The sequence below is a fragment of the Scomber japonicus genome, chromosome 13 (assembly GCF_027409825.1).
Source record: "Scomber japonicus isolate fScoJap1 chromosome 13, fScoJap1.pri, whole genome shotgun sequence".
Lineage (NCBI taxonomy): Eukaryota > Metazoa > Chordata > Actinopteri > Scombriformes > Scombridae > Scomber > Scomber japonicus.
In genome coordinates, this window is record NC_070590.1 from 25,146,742 (window position 1) to 25,168,501 (window position 21,760).

A 21,760-nucleotide genomic window follows, 5' to 3' on the forward strand; every position below is an offset into this window, starting at 1 on the left:
ATCTCTGCACCCTCAGCAGTCTACAGCCCTCTCAAGCTAATGACGAGGGGGCTGCTCCCACTTTGTCATATGAAGAACTCTCAATTTTGGCATTTCTGTGCTTGTGCCTGTGTGTGTGTGTGTGTGTGTGTGTGTGTGTGTGTGTGTGTGTGTGTGTGTGTGTGTGTGTGTGTGTGTGTGTGTGTGTGTGTGTGTGTGCGTGGGAGGAGCTGGGAGCTGCTTCATGTCAACTCGTTTTACACTGGCAGCTGAATAAGGTATAATGTTGGAGGAAGGCAGAACTGCCAACTTGAAGCAATTCACACCACAATTTCTGCCTGTTCAAAAAAAGTTCAAGACCTGCTGATTTGGATGTCTACTGAAATCATAAAATAAGATAAGAGATATTTTATTGTCCCCTTAGTGTTTTTTTTTTCTTGGGCTCAGCATTGCTGCATCTCCCAAACATACTTATTCATTCAAGCATAAACCCAGGTTGCCACTGAAAAAAGATGACATTTTTCTCTGCACACCCAACACATGACAGTCAGCCACCCTCTCACATACTTTATCTGACAGAGATCAAACCAACCCAGCAACACCTACTAGACCTGCACCAGCCATCAATTCCTGATATTACATTTCACTCATTCATTTATAATAAATACAAAATGCTGTATTCTTTTGCAGGTGTTGACTGGTAAAGAATTGATATGTTTCTCACTTTATATTATCCCATTTTGTAGACCTAAAATAATGTCTTATTCACAGCACAATGACAAGTAACATTTCACCAACTAAATATCTCAAACTTGTTCTCCCTTTTAAAATTTTAAGGGTGCAATTTTAACTATGTCTGGACTTCAGCCGAACAAGAGCCAGTTAAATGTTGTGTATAGTTTTCTGTGCTCCCCCCACTTCACGGGTCAAGTTTTATTTTCACCACCTGGCTTACCAGTCAGCTGCGTCATTATGTCTTATGTCAAGCTTGATTTACACTACTTTTTCCTAAATGCAACTCTATCCACAGACTCTAGCACTGGTATGTTTCTATTTCCATGTTCTGTTTTTCAGTTTCCTTATTTTAAAGGACAAAAGTCAAATATTTTATCAAACTCGGTAAAGAAACAATATCACCAGTACATTTTTTCAAATTTGCTTTTATGTTTTTTGCTCAGTGTCAATTGCAAAATTGGTAATTACCATCTAGAGAATATGAACCAACTACAGAAAGCACTTGTATCATGCTCTTTTATAATTCAGGTCAGCCTCATAGCTCTTAAAACATTATATTATTGTAATTCAAGCACAACCTTGGCTCTCACCGTGTTTTTATTCCACGTTTTAATAACCTTGCAGTCGGGGCCAAGTGCCATTATGCGAGTAAATGAATGGAATAAGTGCTTGTTCTCATTATTTTCAAAAGCTCTCCTCAATCCATCTTTGCACACTAGATTTATGGGTGCTAAGACAAAAAGAAACGCTCAATAAGCATTATGTATCTATGTTTTTGTGTTTGTGAGAGAGAGCGAGAGAGAGAGAGAGAGAGAGAGAGAGAGAGAGAGAGAGAGAGAGATAGAAAGAGAGAGATAGAAAGAGAGAGAGAGAGAGAGAGAGAGAGAGAGAGGAAGTGGAAGCAAATAGCACATATCTCTGCACTTTGACATGGGGGCTCGGAGGAGGGCTACTTTATTTGAACATGGCACGCTTGTTGACCCTCTTCATAACTATTCGTCCTCTGCAGAGGTTAACAATGGGTTATTGCCACTTAACCTCTGTAAACACAAGTTATGCTGTTGAACTATGGACCTCGAAGTCATGATCTTAACTGCTGGATGCCTCAGCTGTGTCTGCCAGTGAAGGAAAAAAAACAAAAAAAAAACAACCTGCTTGCCCGGGTGGTCAATTTTATTGATTTACAGAAAGCTTTTCAAATAGGTCACGTGATTCTTGTGATTTCTCAGGAGCTCACCTTGTCTCTTGTTCTGTATATAAGGTCATAGGACATACAAAGTTACACACACACACACACACACACACACACACACACACACACACACGCACACACACACGCTTATCAGAGCCTGGAGCCACACATTTCTTCACATCATGTGCACCTTTAGTGTTTTCTGCTCTACTGTTTCAGCATATTAAATGATAACTGAGCCTAATTTTCCATATGCATTACTGTTTTTGTCTCTTATTTGACCACAGGCCCTCATTAAATTCAGTTCATGTTCTCGCTCTCTGGCTAAATCTCAGATTTATTATTCACTTTCTCCAGGATTTAGTCACACAACAGTGAGACAGGGCCCTCTGACAAATGTTCTCACTGTATGGCAGAATGGCAGGGACCACAGAGCACATCAAATCATATGTCTGAAGAGCAGTTGGCTAACCCCAAACTATCTTACTCTCCTATTTCCCCAATATTTATGAATGTTGCTGGGATAGAATATATATGACAGAATGTCTCTGTGGGACTAAGATAAGAGGGTGCTGGAGATAAGTGAGAGAAAACCATCAACAGATATGATAGCAATCTGTATCCACATTAGTTACTCCGCTATGACAACTGCACTCATCGGCTGCACATTAGTTTTTTCTGTTAAACAATCTTACACAGATGGTATCATGTCACAATTGTTTTTCATATCAAGGAGAGTGATGATAAAGCGTGGGAAGCACTGAATGTGAGATTATCATTCATTCCTGTGGGAAGACTTAAGGTTAAGAAAGCCGCTCAATCCTTTAGGATCAGATGAAAGACACAAAGCTGATGTCGTAGACTGCACAATACAGCACTAAACTCCTGTTATTCATGGTGTCGGTAATGGGTTTAAACTGCTTGTGTAATTAACATATTTAAACAAGATCATATGATTTATATCTGGAATGTTTCCTGGGTTTTTTCATATGAGGGGCAAATGCTTCTTTGGCATAGGAGCAGTTGTAATGCTGGGATATTCGAGGGGGTCAGTGGCTTCTGTCTGATGTCAACAGTGTCTTTGTGCGAGTTACTGAATGAACAAACACTTAAAAAGACCTGCTTCAAGTGCCCACACAGTTTTCATCTTCTGCAAGTCATGTTGTCATATCTTCATATGACATACGAATATGTGGAACAAACTGATCTCCTCATATGTTTCTGTTTGGTACAGTATTATTACCCTTCAGGCTACCACACCTTCATGACCCCATCAGCGTTTCAGGAGTAGTCAGCTGTTTTGTGGCCTCTAGATCTGCTGTCATCACCACCTTTATGGTTATGGTAGTGGTTTCCCCAGCTCTCACTTTCAGTTAGTGCAAACAGGAAATGTTACATATGGTTCTATAATTGTGGGCTCTGATTTACAAGCACACAGCCAGATATTTACAGTGTATTTTCAGAAACTACAGAACAACTTTATAAAATAACAAAATAACTGTTAAGAATAACAGAGATGTGGTGTAATTCTTGGATCACATGGCAATGTCAGTGGGATTACTTAAAGAAATACTGAATAAAGTTGTGCATTAAGAGAGCATAATTACTCATTATTGAGTCACAGGATAACAGAAGAAATTATTGGCTGGCTGGCCAACCAGTTGCTGTTCATTTCTAAAAATAAACTACCATGACTAAAGACAGCTTATATTGTATTATAATTAGGAAGCATTTCACAGTGATAGGACAAGGACTTGCTAAAAACTCATTAGTAATATTTAATAAACCTACAGCGCTCACACTTGGAAATAGAGGAAGTAATATTCAGACTGGGAGTGTGCCCTGGGGTAAAAATGAAAGGAAAAGTTCTGCTGAATTTAGTTTACATTCCTGGGTTGCCTGAAGTATTGACTGTACATAACAGAATATTTCAAGCAAAAGAGAGAGAGAGAAGGAGAGAAAAACAGCTTTAACTATTCTGAAGAGCTGGTTATTTTATATGACAGTGGCTGACATTGTTGCATTACAACATTGTTTGTACAGAAAAAAAATTGTAAGGATCTTTTATATATATGTATATTCTATATAAGTGTTTGATTAGTTGTTATTGAAATTACTTATAAATGTCAGCTCCAGTTGTACTGACTGTAAGAATTATTTGTATGCACAGCCCACAGAGCAAAACTCTACTATACAGTACACAGTGGTAACACAAATGTAACTGGACAGAGAAGCCCACTTAAATGACTTAGCCTAAAGCTTAATAAAGACTATGGTGCATACAGCCAAAAGAACAGGGGGAAAAAAACAGATTTTGTTTGCTTTATTTCTCTTACAATTTGCGGTTGTAATTTAAGCCCCTTGGTTTGGCTGAATACCAGCTTGGATGCTTGTTGTATGAGATCAGAGCTGCAGCTCTTTGTTGTGCAATGTTTTGCCATATTTTGAAAAAATTATATATGCGTCTGTGCTGTGCAAAAATCATGGACTTCAATAATATACAATATCAGTGTAATGCTTGCAGCAGCTGAAACCTGCAAAAACAATAAAGAAGATAAAATCTTGAAGGCAATGTTCAGTTATTTTCTGAGGACATTCTACAAATAAACATTTTAACCATAATCCTGTATCAAAGACAATGCTCTTACCACTGTTGATACTGTTGAAGATTTCTTTTATAAAACATAACTTATATCCTCCAAACAGTTTCACTGGTCCACACAGTGCATCAGTGCTGCACAAATGCAAAGCTACTTGCCTGATAAATAAGCCCATATTTATTCACATCATCACAGTAAAATATTTTTGCACTGCAGCATATATTTTTCTCTGAAGTGTCAAATGTTTCCCTGAACTCTGTCAGGGTCAACAAGGTAGTGTGGTGATGATGAGAGGCTGTCATCAACCAGAAGGCTCTATCCAGTCCACTGTGAACTACACCCTGCTAAAGTGTCCCTGAGCAACATGTTGTTTGCATAAGTGCTTCTCTCAGGTTGTGGCAAGAAGAAAAATCAAGTAAAGCTGATGAATCACTTAGCTGATGAAAAGCAGCCAATTAGGTTGGATTGATTTCTGTTGTGCATAAGAGTTACAGTAATAATATGGATACAGTGTAATCACATCAGTGTTATACCACATATTGCAATGTTATTGTGAATTGTATTTATTTTTCCTCATCATACACATAATGGAAATTAAGATGTGGATAAATGTGTGTGTTTCAGTCATGCTGAAACTTTATCATAAAGCAATAAATGATTCTGCATTTTGAGCTTTGCCAATATTAACCTGCTGCCCATTGTGGTGAGACATTTGAATTCAATTCCCTATTTGACTTACATTTGTATAATGTATTACCATGCTCTTTTACCTTTGACTCTATGTGTCTGAATTATGCTTATTGCTACATCCTCCATTATTCTGTAAATGTGTCGACAAAGACATATTTATTTATTTATCTATTAATATTCTTTAAAGGTCCTCGTGATGTAATAGTTATTTTATTCAACAATATAAATCATTGCTTATAAATTTAAAATTTTATTTATCTTATCACAGTCGGTTCAATTGAAGTCAAATGAATATATGCTGTTTGATTGAAATAAAACAAAACAAAGGGAGCATCAATGCATCTTGGTTGCACATTTCAATTGCAAGTGCAACATGACGTGCGCTAGGTGGTGCACTGTGTAAGTGAGCAAGTTTATAGGGTTTGATCATTAGTAACAAAATCTGTTGCTCAGTAGCGCCACTTGCGCTGGCCTAGCGGCAATACCTATCAGTCTTGTGTTATTACAGCCCTCATGACCACGACAGTGTTAATGTGGATATACTACAACCCGGAACATGTCGCTCGGACTGTCAAAATATAACAACCATTTATGCTAACGTGCTGCAGAATCTTTTCATGACTCAAAAACGCCTGGATAAAAGTGATTGTAATATTCAGTCATTTAATATAAATGTTAAGGTTTGGTTTTCATAAAGGTTTGCTCATAGCGGAAGTCACAGTCAAAAAGACAATAACGCTCTACTTTTATTCTGCCGGAAGTTTGGTGTGCTCTCTGACGTGTGTGTGTTTGTCTTCAGATAGCTTGACGAAGCTTTGACCACGAATGAGCCAATAGGCTGTGGAAGGCAGAGTTGTCCCTGTGGCCGCCATTAAAGAAAGGAATCCATGAATTCAAATGGAAACCAACAGGAACCGAGGCTGAAAAAATGATCGAAATAATCGCTAAAATATAGGCCGATGGCACAATTCGAGAGGTTTTCACGGGACGCGTTCCGTTTTTAGACTGAATTTTGCGATGGAGGAGTAAGACAGGACGTTTTTATTTTTTTAAGCAGAGACCGTTTTAGGGCTAAGGGGGAGGGGGAGAGTTGCTTCTTTGCTCTCCTTTTCTTTTTGTTTTATGAACATTTTCCGCCTCCTTGAATGAGTTTGGACTGTATGCTTTTGAGATGTCTACCTAAAAGACCACACAAGTCTCTTTTATCCGCTTTTAGCTCCGGCTGGGGGGGTGGGGGGGGGGGGGACTGCAATCGGGAAGGTTGTTGAATTAACTCTCCTCCAGCCAAATGTTAGCTACAAAAAATATCTCGCTCATTTAAGCCTGCACATCTCAGAAAAAACACAACTCCGCAAAAATTGTTTTTATTTCCCGGGAAGTGAAATGATGGAGAGTTGGACCTCGCAGTGAAGAAGGATGAGTTCTTGTTTTGTACCAAACGGGGCCAGTTTGGAGGATTGCCACTCCAATCTATTCTGTCTGGTAAGAGATTTAAAACTAAAGGAAAGCAGCCATTTTTTAACTAGCTGAACAGGGGCTAAGCTAACGTTAGCCACTGAGAGGCATCAGTTGATAGTAGCTTAGCGAGGCTTACGGCCCTGTCGGATTGACATATCATCTCATTTCATGATATCCCGGCTCACTAAACCTTACAGTCCGTCCCTTTTAAACACTTCAATGTAAGGGTCTGTCTTTTATCATTTTCTTTCCGCCACATTTCCATTTTTCCTGTTAGCAAGCCAGTCACTCTGAGCTGAGAGCTAGTCGCTTGTAAAGCTTAATTTACTACATTTGACAGAGCAGACACAGTAACATAATGCCAGTTAGCACGAAAATACATGTCTGTGCATTTTACTGCCAGAAATACAACTTGTCTTTCACCCCACAACGAGTTAATAGTAGTTGTTGTTGTTGTTGTTGCACTTTCTTCCTTTCGCCTCAACACCTTTTTGTTGTTACTAACTTGCTTCCTTCCTCCTCGGCACATTTCCACTATGTTTTTTTTAATCAAGTGGTGACCCGTAAATCGCACTTGAGTTTGCAGCATGAAGTTATGTCGCTGAGATTGGCAAACCATGCTGCATTCCCCTGTTAAAATACTGTTTGTGTTCAACACTGACAACTCCTGCAGGAACCACTGTCAATGCCACAACTTGCACAGCTTGTCGGTGAAAGCACGCCCCTTATGTTTTGAATAGAAAGCACTCTTTTTTTTTTGTTGTTGTTGCAAGTTTATGGAAGCAGTATTTGTTTGCGAACGTTAATTATTTATGTAATGTGTCATTTTCTTGTTTGTCCCTGGCTAAATCTCTTTGGACTTCATTTTCTAGTGTTCACACCAACTAGGGCACAGGCCCCAGGCTGATTATATAATCTCTGGCATGCATTCCTGGGCATTACAAACATCTAGGTAGCTACAATTATCAGCCAGTCTTTCTACTACTATACTATAATTTGCTCAGGGAGTTGGGATGGGGTGTATGATGTGCTTCTCTGTCTCTGAATATCTTTTCCATCATATGCTGTCAGTTGTGGCCAGTTGACTACATAGTTGTGGTTGTCCTCATGCACACATGAAGTTTACAGGTCTTGTTTAAATCCCCCGTGAGATGAGTAGTGCAGTGAGCATCCGCTGTGTAATGCACAGTTTAAACCACTACAGTGAACGTAAAGATGTTGCTCCAGCGTTACAGTTCCTCCTCTGGCTGGATAATCAAGAACATGATCTGAATCTGTTTGTTGTTGCAGTTAATTGGCTTGTCAGCAGGCTTAACTACAGTTTCACTTGTAGGTTAGCTGAGGAGTGTAATGCTACCTTCATGTGCTCCTGTTTACATCCTGCTCCCACTGTAGGAAGTCGCAGATGGGATTTGACAAGTGCTTTAATGCAACCCTTAGAAAAGATAGATTTTACTTATGGATTAAATGACACAGAAGCACTTTGCAGCACAGCGGCAGAAGTAAAAAAAAAAAAAGACCACAGAAGGCATCGACAGTAGGTTGATTTGTTAATACACGTACGCACGAAATGTTATCAAAAGTTAAATGAGGAGTAGAGATGCATCACTAGTAATGTTCACACGGAATCTTTTGTAATAACAGGATAGTGAAATACTACACCGCTGTTACCACAAATTGACACAGCTTCCAAGCCGTCCATCCCCCGAAGGTAACATTTCATTGCAGAAAATCTCCACTCTCTCAGTACTACTCTGTTGGGTCGATTGTGTGTGTGTGTTTGTGTGTGTGTGTGTGTGCTGAACTCGTAATTACAATGTTTACGGCGGCACTTGAAGGCAGTGTTGGCTACAGTGGACAGGAGAGAGGTAGAGGCTGGTGGATGTGGTGCTGTGCCTGTCTGGCTGACATTTTCCTGCACACTGAGACTAAGCATAACACCACTGCTGTTATGACTCACTTGCTGAACAGACTCCACTTTGTGGTTTTATGGTGAAAGAATGCGAACACATTGTGGTTCTTTTTCCTCCCATACTTTTTCACTGCATAGTTCAATATGGACCTTGATACTACTTGTTGCATGTTTTTTTTTTTTTTACCAGGTTTTTTGGAATAAACTTGGAGTGTAAGTTAAGTTTATGAGCTTGAGTCTTATTGTGCATGTTTTGCTGCTGTCTTTTTGAAAGCTTTCACACATTTCAGTTAAATCAGCCTCTCATCTTTTAAAGAAAGCACTACAGAAATTCACCAGTCTGTTGATGGCATTGAATGTGGCTTACTTTCAAAGCGACAAGTGGCGTGTGAAAAGTAGCTCCAATGAAACCGATAGAATACGTTGTCCTTAACAGAAAAATGCAAACGCACACTTGTTAGTTTCATGACAGCTTCAACTGAAGGGAGTGTGTGAGAGAGAGAGAGCGAAAGGGAGGTGACAGACAGGAAAAGAGACGGAGCAGTGGTAGAAGAGGAGCATCTGTGACATGATTTGAACGGCTTCACCTGTTGCTTGTCTCATATCTTGAAAGGCAGGAAGGCAGCTGTTTGAACACTGCGTTCCCTACTGAGACCCAGAACCCTAAGTGGCCAGAGGGAAGGTGAGCAGCTGGCAAAATCCCAAGTAACGCATCACTTCAGGAAAACTTCCTGCCTCTATCCAGTGGCTTTGGCCTTAGAATCCCCTCCTAATGCACCAGTGTGATTTTTGGCTTTGGCAAATGAAAGATAAAACTTCTCACGACACACATTGCTTGGCCCGGCTGTGACATTGTCTAAGCAGTTGCTCACATACCTGAGCTTTTACTAAGACTCCCACAGGGGGGGAAAGTTATGTAGATTCCAAAGCAGTGCATTAGCGGTGTCCGCCTTAAAATAATGCTACATTAATTCAGGGTATTTCTGCCATAACGATTTCACAAAAATATTCCCGGTGGGATTTTTGGCTCATCTCGTAGTCGGCCGCGCGCTTCTGCTCAAAGTGGTGAAATAAGTTTGCTCTGTTGGCCCCTTTTTGTTATTCCAGTCTTCTTACATTTCTTACATATTGCTGCGGTTTGTTGTACATCTGATCTTTTGTAACTAAATCACTTCCACACCACTGAAGTCGCTCCCTGTTTTGGATCTAACTCCACTACTTCTCACTTTCAGCCATCCCCATGCTTGTTGTCACTGTGCGTAAAGATATGATATCATTACGTCAACAAGTTGGAATTTTGCCATCATTACAATAGGAATTTTTCCTATCATATTATAATTATACAGATATTATCGTGCATGATATGATATGGATCAGCCCATACCGTGCATAGAGTGTTTGAGGCACACTCCTGCACGCAGCCTGCATGTGTGGCACACATTGGAAGGAAATGCACACGTCTTTGGCACCCTCCGTTTCTGCACGCAGGCTGCCACTAATTTACTTTGAAAGGACAGAGAGAACAACTGCAGAAGGCACATTTATCCTTGATAGAGCTGTCTGCCTCTTGGATATTGTTGATGAGGAGTGGAGCACTGACGTGTCTGGTGTACGACAGAAGGACTGTCCAGCTCAGAAAGATGTAAGGACAGCAGTAAACAGTTCAGTCTGGAGCAGGGATGTGATGATAAGATTCAGCTCACAGTTTGTTTTATACACAATGCCTTTTTAAATTTTGTACAAAATTGGGTTTTTAAGACAATTATAACAATAAAAACAAAACAGTTGCAAACTGTAAGGAGGGTGACTTCAGGTTTCTGTAATTTAATGTTGTAACTTAATATTTTAATGCGATTGCAAATGCAATTTAATGCTTGCTTAATTCCTAAACAAAACAGATTACTGTGCATCTGTGCAGCCAGAGAGGTTGCTGTTCATAGCATACCACTGAAAAATGTATTAAGAGGTGTGAATGCAGTTATTTCATTGTTATGAAGTCATACAAGATGCACCGTGTTGCTACACTTATCTGCAGGCTAGATAAACTTCTGGTATTTGAACAGTGACATTTGTTTTCATGTAGACAAATGTTCATTCTTAATCATTAGTTCCATCCATTATGAATCAGCAGTGGAAATGATCATTTCCTGTGTAAACAAAACAGATTGTGCTCTATGTCTCGTGGGAAGAGGCTTGTTTCATTGAGAACGACTTCCCTAAAAGTCAGCGTGCTCACTTTTAAACTGTAAGGAACTTCAGTCCGGAACAAGTTTGAGTTCAGCTCGTGTCTCTTCGCCTTCACAGTGTCAAGCTCAGCAACTTGCTGGAAGTGAAAGAGCTCTCTGTAAAAAAATAATAATAATAATTTTGCTGGCCTTGTGATCTCCAGCAGTCCCAGCAGTGCAGAGAAGAAAAGAGCGCTCTGAATGTCAGTGAGCAGATACTGGACCACACAAATTTTCAACTCAGATGGACGACATTATGTTTTGCATGAACTGTAATTGCACTGTAACAAATGTACTGTCTTTTCTACTTCATTTAAAAGGACGGTATGAGCAATTGCCAAATATTGATCACAGTGTTTTATAGCTGTTATAAAGGTTATTGTCACTGACAGCACTTGTTTTTTCTATTGGACAAATCTCTCAATACCACTTTCACATTTCAGATGTACAGTAAATGTATCCTAAACTATGAAGATGTTCTCATTTCATGTGCAGCTCCTGTTCAGTGATGATAAAAGAGCTGTGTGAACATTAAGCAAATGTGTCTTTGAAGTAAGTGTTATGTGTCGTGCATTTGCATTGATCATTTATTGAATTGAGGTGGCTGTGACAGCTTGATAATGTAGTGTCTGTTAATGATGATGTTTAGATATTGAGGATGAAGGTGTCAGATACAGACTCAAAGTAATAAACATGATACAGTCAATGAGCAATTTATTACAGAAGATAATTGCTTGCTGACAGTAACACACAGCATTTGGTTATACTTGTTCCTGTGCAGCACAATTGCTGTAGTGAAGTTTTTTTCTTGTGTGTCACATACTTTAAAGGCAGGATTCATAATGTATTTTATTGCATTCTTGGCAGAGAAAGTGCAGCATAGATACATACATCTCCATACTGACAGAAATTGTTGCAAAAACGGTGATGAATAGAACCGTAATGTAAGATGAAGAGGCAAGCCTTCTGCTCTCGTGGGCTGTTGTATTTCATTCATGCATTAATAGCGCATCAGCAGCAATAAATAGTTATTCTAGCTGCGCCTGCGACTATGGCGGCTGAGTCTCAGAAAAGAAACCAGGTTAAAAATTCAGTGCCCACAGGATGTGGTCAGTTGGTTCAATTTGCCCTGCGTGCACAGTCGTACCGCAGTCACTGTAGATGATACACAACAAGCATGTCAGTGTTTTCTCCGTGTGCCATTTCAGAAGTCGCCTGATACCAGGCTGACTGCTAATTAAACTATTTAACCTTCTCATGACTACATGCGACGCTGCAGTGGAGTTGCTTGTTTGCTTTCTTTTGAAGGAAGCCTCACGACTGTGTTACTCTTTAGAAATTGATCAGCCCACCAATTAAGTGTCAATCTGCTGAGGAAGCGTGTAAACCTAATTTTTTGTCACTGTTGCTTGTTAAATAATGTAATAATAACTGATAATCCAAGTTGCCATCACTTAGTTTTCATTTGGTAGGCACAGATTGCAGCTACGTGAGTGCTGTGCTTGAGTTATAATGGGTCGGATGTTGGATTAGAGTAGCATGCTCCTGTTCTTGTAAATATAACTTGTACATGGAAAAAAAGAGAGGCTTTGTAGCATGTAATATGACTTAATGTTGATCCAAATACAAGACAATACACTCAACCGTGACGATAACAAAATGTCAAGCAGCTGCATCCACTTTGTTCACTACTGTATAAGATCTAACCTGTAATAGCTGTGGTAATGTACAGCATCATTCAAAAGAGAAAGTGTGTCCAAACCTCTGACTGATGCTTACTGATATATCTCCCTTCTATTAATACAGTTAGGTAGTTACCTTTTTAAAATGTAAAGTGAATTCATGAGGGATATCTCAAGACACAGCGAGCAAATGTGGACAGTCTTGCAAATTTAATATCTTAATTGCCTACAAACTTCAAACCATGGTGAGTCAGATATCAGTGTCCTGTGTGTGTGTGTGTGTGTGTGTGTGTGTGTGTGGCAGCAGCAGCACATAATCACGTCTAAAAGTGCGAAACCAATATCTACAAGGAGGGGACGGCTCTAATAAAATCTGTGAACGTGTAACACACAATACCATCAGGGACTGGCCCGATGGTATCGTGTGGCCAGTGAGATAGTGGGGTGGAGGGGTGTTTACTTGCTAATTGCCTATCTGTGCTACTTATGGTCTGGTTTCACAGTTAACCGTTGTCTCCACCCCGCCTTTTGCATTGTGCGCACAGATGTTTCCTAGTCAGACGCAGGTGTAACGTCGTGCTTCTCACACTCCAGCAGGAAGGAGCAACCCAACTGCTGCTGCAGCTCAGTCTGTCTCTCACTCACACACACACACACACACACAAAGCCAGTGAAACGTGTGTGTGTGTAGTGGCTTTTTGAATTCCTCAGGAGCCAGACTGTTCATCAGAGATCATGATGTTTTGATCAGGCAGCCACGACAACCACTGCGTTTAGTTGTAATGAGACTATAATGCAACCTTGGGCTTTTGCATGCTTGCCAAGCACTTTTTCCCCCCTCCCTTGAGTTAGTGGTGGAGAATAAATGAAACACATGCTCTCTGTTTATTGATGATATGTACAGTGTATAATTACGGAGTTTGGGCTGTATGCTGCCACGTGTATTACCTGGACATGCACAGGAATCACACGCAGGTCATTAATAACGCTCTCACTGTCTTACGGCTTTGCTAACTTGTTATTGTGATCCGGCTCTGCTCCAGCTGACGCCACACAATGCTCTGTTTTGACAGCCCCATAACCCTTGCCCATCCCCCCCCCCCCAACCCCCAACCCACCATCACAACTAACACCACAAATCTCCCAGCTTATCCCTAGCCAGGCGAAAGACCACCGCTTCGCCACAAACCGCGGGTAATCACTTGTTCAAGCTCAGCGCCTCTGCACTTGAGTTAAGATATCCCCTGAATTGTAATGGATTAATTGGTTGAATATACAGAGGGACAGCTTGCCAACTCAGCCTGAACGGAATAAGACTTAAACGGCATGAAAATTAACAGTCCGTGTTCACAAAGATTAGTCGAAATGTCTACAAGGGTAGATAGAGGACCGAGATTGCCAGCGGAAATAGGAACGCACGCCTCAGGCATCTCGTGTGTCTCGTGTGTGTGTGTGTGTGTGTGTTTTTGTGGTAGTTAGCGTGCACACGTGTTTTAGGTAGATGTGGGTAGTCTGTTGGCACTCAGGTGATAAGCAGCAGCACTAGCTAGCAGTGGAGCGTAATGTTCCTGCTTTAACACTTAATAACCCTGCCAGTGATTTACTGCCTATGAGGCTTTTTCCTATGTGTTTTGTTCTCTCTATAAAAGCCAGACATAGTTTATAGAAAGGCAAAGCGCCCCCCCCACCCCCCCAGCACTCAACAATAATGAGGATTAAGGTGGTGAGACCACGTTTACCAGCATGAGTTTTTTTTCTCCCCTCCCCATTTGTGTTTCAAACATGTTGTTCATGGTGATATTGAAAACACCTGAAGCATAGTTTGTAACTTGTTTTTTACAGAAACAAACAAGTGTCCCAATTTTTTTTAGGGGCAATTTCTCTTTTGTATCAACACAAGGGTGCTTTCTTTTGTCATCATCTGTGTATCTTTCAATCTCCACCTTTTTCTTGTTCTTTCTTTCTTTTCTTTTTTTTCCCTCCAATTTTGGCTGCCCGGGTGTCTTGTTGTCAGAAGTAGCTGGGTGGGTGAACTGCCCCATAAAAGAGGATTAATACCTACTCTTTACACTCCGCTCAGCACATGTTTACTCCGAGGTGCTGAGTGGATCCTGAAGCAGCGACTAAGCACACTAACACTCTCTTTCTCCCCCCACCCCCACCCCTCTCTTGCAGGCTGACTTGACAGGGATCAAATGGAAGAGGTTTGTGTGGCAGGGTCCCACCTCAGCACCCATCCTCTTCCCGGTGACAGAGGAGGACCCCATCCTATGCAGCTTCAGCCGCTGCCTGAAGGCCGACATACTAAGCGTATGGCGGCGCAGTCAGCGGCAGGGCCGGAGGGAACTGTGGCTCTTCTGGTGGGGGGACGACCCCAACTTCGCCGATCTCATCCACCATGAGCTTGCAGGTAAGGGCTGCTTGGCATACACATAAGAGCATGTTATATGGAAAAAATGTGTACATCCTATTTATGCTGCCTCCTCCCTACATGGAGGTCAGAGGTCATCTACAGAACATCACCCAGGGTGCTTGTAGGGATTCAGTGATTGAGGTCAAGGGAGCAGGGAGAGTGCTCGATGACACAGAGGTGGCTCATTTACCCTGCTGCTGCATGATCATTAAAGGGGAATGCCCCAGATTTTATGCACAAAGTCTGTTTTTAGGTCTTTAGGAATGCTTCTGAATATGTGATAAAAGTTGCATAAAGCCTTTTTTTTTTTTTTGGCTCTGCGGGGGGCGGCGAGAAATCTGATGAATTGCCTCAAGTGATGTAGCTCGGTTGGGGCTGCGAGTTTTAAACTGTATGGGGGTATGGAGTTAGAAATAAGTGAGGTTACCAGACTTCCTTTGCCAGAGGATAGCGGCCCAAGGCTACATTAGCCGCTACTAACTTAACCAACCCAAATGGGTGGAGGTGTGTTTAAAAAGTTTGTTATAAAGGAAGAAGTGAATGGAAGCAAAAATATGTTATGTCTGCCTCTGCTGCAGTGATTTAAATTGTTTTGTATTTAAACTCTTCATTGTGATTCAGACAATGTTATAGGAGTGCAATAATACATTAGTGGAGTACTCTTCAGTGTTTACCCTACATTCATTTTGTAGTGGAGGTGCGCCGCAGAATGAATACTTTACGAGGGCTGCTGCTAAAATTTCACACCATCATTAATATCTACTAATGATTTTCACTCACTCACTGTGTGAGCAGGATAACACCCTGCGTTATTATGGATTTTTTTTCAGTCATCAACTAGTGCATCAAATCCCAGAATTGTCCCTAACCTAAAAGGCGGTGTTGTAAGAGTAGTGTATCTGCTTTAAAGAGGACCTACGATGCTAAGTTTATATTTTTGGACTCCACCAGAGTTGTTTTGCCTGAAAAGGAAAAAACTCTTTTCCCTTATATCTTTTATCTTATACTGGCCCTTTATGCTGGCCCTCTGCTCGGCCTCTGTCTCTAACAAGCAGTCTTATCTCCTGTCTCTTTATGCCCCTCTACTGTTGAGCCCACGCTGTTCTGATTGGCCAACTTTCTGTAAGCTGCGGAGGAACACATATCATAGTTGCATGAAGTTACTGCTGATGCAAAACATTTCTTGCTTTACTGCTTCAAATGACCACATAGCGGGAAAATCCGAAATTCATCACGAGCCAACATCAGCTCAGACTGAAAGTAGAAAAAACTGTTGGAAACTGAGCGTTCAGAGTAGCCTGAAGACTGCCTACAAGAATTCCTTCTACATACATTCACTTCATTATTTGACATCTGATGTTGTGACATCAAATATATATGACTGAAAATGAAGAAAAGCATAATTGGTCCTCTTTAAAGAATAGGGCAGAATGTAATGTGTGTGGATGCATGAATGCAGAGCGAGCAGCAGAAAAGTGACAGTAAATGTGAGCAGAGCAGAGGAAAAGGTTAGCAGTAAGTTGTCAGTCTGGCAGTAAATGTACAGCACAGGCTTACAGTGTGTCAGTTCATAAATGCTGCAGCTGGTCTAGACAAAGAAAAGTGTTGTCTGTTGTTTCCTCAACTCAAGCTCTAAAATTAGCAACAATGATTTAGCTAACCTGACCAGGCTCACGTAATGTAAACTGACCCGTGAGGTGGTCCAGCTTTTCCTGAAAAGAGCCCGAGCCTGCCTCCCCAAAACAGTCAACCTCAGGGAAGCACCGCTCTCTTATACAGACAGTCAAGTTGCTTTTGCTAGTTGTGTCGGCAAATTAAACGATTAAAGGAGAGTGTCTGAGTCACTGCTCCGGCGAGAAAAATAATCTGAATATGAAATTGACCAAGCGCACCTTTTTTTTGTTAGATTCACTCAAGGTTACACAGCTGAAAGAGTGATGGTTGTAAAAGATAACGGGAAATGTAGAGGGCTCGCAGCTTTTGTAAAAGAAGCACTTGAACATAGATCACCCTGTCAAGATCCGTTATTGGATGTACAATGAAAAATGATACAGATTTCACTGCTTGATTGTCAGCTAGGAACAGGGGAGATACCCTGTAAGTGAGAGCCTCAGGGAAGTGTTAAAATCTGTGTAATCTGATACCTCCCTAATGCCCCCGCACCCCCCTCTCCCCTAACCCTCCTCTGACAGATAAGCTAGTCAGCCAGGCTGGTAGTGCCAACACCTGAAGGGAAACGTCCTCTCCCTGGAGACACTGGGCATCACGCTCTCTCATTTCTGCATGTGTGTTAAGAAATAAAAAGGGGGTGATCATATCTTAAGTGGTGTCATATGATGCGACACCTTGCATTTTATTTAGTCAAAGTAGAAGAAGAAACATACAATCATTCTGCAGAGGATGAACAGAAAGAAAAAAAAAAAGGAAGAAGCCGAAGGAAACTGAGATCAGTCCCGTCATAACTTGAGCGCGAATCACAGCGCGCAGGTGCAGCCATGTGGAAACGAGGCAAATGCATCCACCCCACCCCACCCCTCCGCCCCCATGTCTTCTTTTCCCTCTTCAGTAACAGTAACATTAGCGGTGAAAGATGGGGGAAAAAGCCATCTTTATTCATGCTCTCTGCCATGTAGATTGAACTTTGGAGGCTGAGCCAAGCACAGCCCGTCTGTGACCCTCCTTCATTATGGGACATTGTGCCTGAAGTGGACTCAAAATGGGAGCTGAAGGCTACGATGGGCAGCTCATTCAGGCCTAACGGGTCCTGGTAATAACCTGAAGCGTCTGGCTCAGGCCCTCTAATGGAGTGTGCTACATTTCAAGTAGGAGGGGGTGGTATGGAGAATCTATATTTGGAAATTGTTTAAGTCACTGCTATGTTCTTACACAGGCTTTGGGCCGGATGAAATTTTTGTGTTTTAGGAGATAGAAATTAGATAATTGAATATTGACTAGAAAAATCTGCTCTAGGATTTTTTTTCCCCCTTGGAGGTATTTTAAAACAAAGTGATGAATCATGTTTTCTGCAGGACATGAGATGCTGGCCATCTTTACATTTTTAATAAAACTATAGCGCAGTGCCCGTTGTTCCTCTTTGGAATGACTTTGGCGTGGACGGCCACAGAGGCTTTCATCATCCCATCCCGGAGCATGTGACTTGTTCACATTCCTCGCTCTCTCCTCAAGTGTTTTTTGCACCCTGACTCAACTGTGTCTCGGTGTGAATGGTTCCCAGATGGGCGGTGTCGTAATCCATGTTTCCTGTTTGGGAAGCTGCTGCTCCCCTCTCTCTAGTGTAAAACGTATTGTCACCCCCCCCCCCTCCTCCTCCTCCTGTAGCTGCTGTGGGGTTCTGCCAGTGAAATGAAGCACAGCCGCCACTCTCGATGGGTCTTAAGTCAGTGTTTCTTTCTTTCTCTCCTCCTCCTTCTCCTCCTTTCCCCCCCTCAACCTCTGATGTGCAGCCGCTGATCTGTCTGCTCAGGATAGTGTGTCCCCGAGACCTGATAACACAGCTGAGCCGGGGATGGAGGAGTGTCAGGACCTCTGTCCAAATGGCTTTACCTGTATCTGTGAGCCTGCGTGTGGGGTAGATGCTACTAGTCTCCTCTACAGCCCTTTAAGGCAGCGGACTCTTTCTTAAGGCCCTACATTACATCTTTTTTTCACTTTGATCTTCTAATTGGGAGGGGAAAATGTGATGTCATGTCAACGCTGATAGTCTGATAGTCCGAGGAAGCGAGGCGATGATTGACAGGAGAGCGTTTGTGAACTCTCTCGGGTGCTTTTGACTGAGGAAAATAAAAAATCAACAAATGCCAGCCAGCCTCGTCAGGACCGGGGAACCAGCCCAACCCGTGCGCTCAAGCGGAACGTCACAACTGTTGACGCCTTTTAACCGCCACACTCACACTCACCACTAGTTTGATGGATTTTTTTTTTTTTTTTTTTTGCCTTTGGTCGTAGTCTTGGGAATTCTTTTTTTTTTGCGCGTTCAGTGTTACTTTAGTCTTTTAGTGCAATGTTGGCGGTAAACACGAAAATCCGCTCTTTTCCCCTTTCATTTCGGCAAGCTGAAATGGTGCTCCCCCTCCCACCCCCCCCACCCCCCCATCCACCACCACCATCTCCCCCTTCCACCCTCATTAGATTAGCGGTCTGTGAAAGTCTTTTAATTTCGAGCAAGTGCCATTTCTGTATACCAGCGTGCCAGTAATCCCTTCTCTCCGGGGAGACGAAGGGAGAAGGAGTGAGCCAGAGAGACGAGAGTAGCGAAGGGCGGAAAACTTGAGGGATCTTTTTAACGTCTAACACTTAATCACCATTGAGGGAATGTAAGGGTAACAAACCACCAAGCCCCCATTCTACCCCTCTCTACACTGTCGGACCAACCCGCCTCCACTACCAGAAAACTAATTCTAATCTTCCCCCGGCCATGCACAGAAATTATTCCCAACAAGCCAGTGCCTTTGCTGAATTAAACGCCCCTTCCACCCCCCTTCCACCCCTCTTCCACCTCCCCGCCCAGTGGTTGAGCATAGGCATGTATTCTTATGCAAATACCACACACCCCCCCCTCACCAAAAGCCAGTGGAGTCTCCTGACCAGGGGCATCCGAAGCAAAAGATAAATGGCTTTTTTCCCTCCCCTCAAAGACCTCACTGATCTTTCTCTTTTTTTTTTCTTCTTTTTGCATAGAAATTAAGAATGGATGTGTGTGTGACAGTAATTGTTCCGTGGTACATTTTTGCTAAGTTCTTACTAGTTTGCCCTTTTTCCTCCCCCACCCTCATAGCATTGTTTCACTGTGCCATCAGAGTCCCACCAGGGCTTGCACCGCTGGCAGCCTGGCACCACATCTCTCTCTTGGGTCTCCCCCCGGCTCACTGATCCCTCAGCTGCACGTGACTGCCAGAGCAGGGGGGGCTCCAAATTGCCGTCATTCCCGACCTTTCTGATTTGACAAAACCTCAAAGAGCACACCCATACACATTTAGAGATTTTCTGGAATCATCTAAATGAACCAACACATTTAGTTTCGGTGTTATCTTGTAAGGATGTGGAGATTCTATCCCTACTGGCAGCGCGTCTCATTGATTATTGGTTATTGAGGAGAAGGTTAAAAGGGAGAGACGCTCATCTGCTGTCCAGAGCTGGTTATCAGCGAGCAATCTCTGCCGAGGTCCTCAGAGCGCGCAGACATCCATTCATTACTGGGTGTCGGGTCAGGTCTCGAGAGAATGAGTGGAGGAGAAATGGAGGGGGGTAGGGAACAAGAGGATCGTGTATAAAACGTCCCTCTCCTCCACCAGTTGATGATGAACACATTGTTTGGAATCCACGCAGTGATTTGAGGGAAGAAAAGCTCCATTTAGCAGCACTCCTAAAGCTTGTTTTTTTTTGGGGGGGGGGGGGGGGGGGGGGTTTACACTGATCTTCTGACAATTGTTATTTTTTCTCTGGTATGCAGTAATTCTAGGAATTTCTCTAGCTTTGGCAAGTCTTTAAGATTCTTTTTTTGTGTGTGTTTGTCTGACCACTCTCCTCTGTACCTATTATTATCAAGGGTGAAATAAAAACAAACCCTGCTTTGCACCTCAGGGCAAAATATCCAGTTCCAAACATACAGTCTATGGTTCCAAAGGGCATATTTCAGTAGTCTGTGAGGGCAGTGTAGGCTGAGAGTTTGACTTTTTTAACAGGTCATCCTATTTTATTTTATTTTTTACCTCTGCCTTCTGTGGGGAGCTCACAACTTTAAACATTATTGAGTCTGTGAGAGATTCTCTGTTTGAAGCAGCACCTGCAGAATACAGATGTTTGCTGAGAACATATTTCCACAGCACTCAAAAACCAAAACATCTGTTGAGATTAGAGCGCTCTTTTTCTAAGTGCCTTGGATTTTTATCTCCACAGTGAAGTGTAAAGAGTCATCTAACGTATTAACGCACTCTGACAAAGATTTAATCTGCTGTTGATTTTGTGTTAAACAAACCTAAACTTAAAACAGAAGGATAATGTTGATGGCCAGTTTTTACAGGTGGAATAAATAAATGCTGCATTGACCAAACTAGCTTATCAACATTAAATTATATATGTATATAATATATATACACATTATATGTTTTATAGCACAAGTGGCATTGATGTAACGCTCCATCTGATCATAACACTAATTTTGTCTTCTCATATCCAATACAGTAGTCTAAGATGAAACTTTAATAAATGTGACTGTTGCCAAGTGTGTAATCTCTGAATATTAAAATGCATTTAGTAACAGATCCCGATATGCGACTGGTTTAAGTGTAGGAATGTCAATGCTGAGAATATTCATCAATGATTACGCATGTCAGTCTATTGGTTAACTTTCAAACTATGGTTGGCTACTGAACTTGTTATTTCACGTTAGATCAGTCTGTGCCAAAATTTGTTACGCTGCAGAACTGAGAGTGAGCTCAGCCCCAAAATAAGTTCTTGTTTGACAGCTTGTCGCAACTTTTCTTCAAAATGAACTTGTTAGTCACCTGTTAAGGGTTATCAGTCCATCAAAAACAAAATGAACTGAAACTGACACTCCAAGTTTATAGTACTGTGCGGTTGTTGAAAGGCACCCTCCTGAAATTGCTCAACAAGTTGATTTATTGATTGTGTGGCAGGCTGATATTGCACACTGTGTTTTGTTTTGTAATTTGAGGTAGACCACTGTCTAAAAACCTCAAGTGTATTATATTCAATAAATCATATTTATCAGATTGATACTGCTGCTTCTGGTGCTGGTTTCCTGGTACCAGCATCTGCCCCCCCCCCCTCCCCTAGTTGGCTATATTAAGAAACTTGCCTGGGGATTGTAAGTCTTTATGACTGTGTTTGTTGG

At 41.9% G+C, this 21,760-nt stretch overlaps 1 protein-coding gene across 1 annotated transcript in view; it reads left to right on the forward strand.

Moving 5' to 3' along the window:
• The first annotated feature begins 6,067 nt into the window (after positions 1-6,067).
• The window catches only part of med13a (mediator complex subunit 13a), a 67,613-nt gene continuing 51,920 nt past the window's right edge, over positions 6,068-21,760 (forward strand). The window contains exons 1-2 of the mRNA XM_053331132.1: positions 6,068-6,678; positions 14,649-14,883. Of these exons, the coding sequence (XP_053187107.1) occupies positions 6,613-6,678; positions 14,649-14,883 (301 nt within the window). The 5' untranslated portion in view covers positions 6,068-6,612. The remainder of the gene's footprint in view (positions 6,679-14,648; positions 14,884-21,760) is intronic.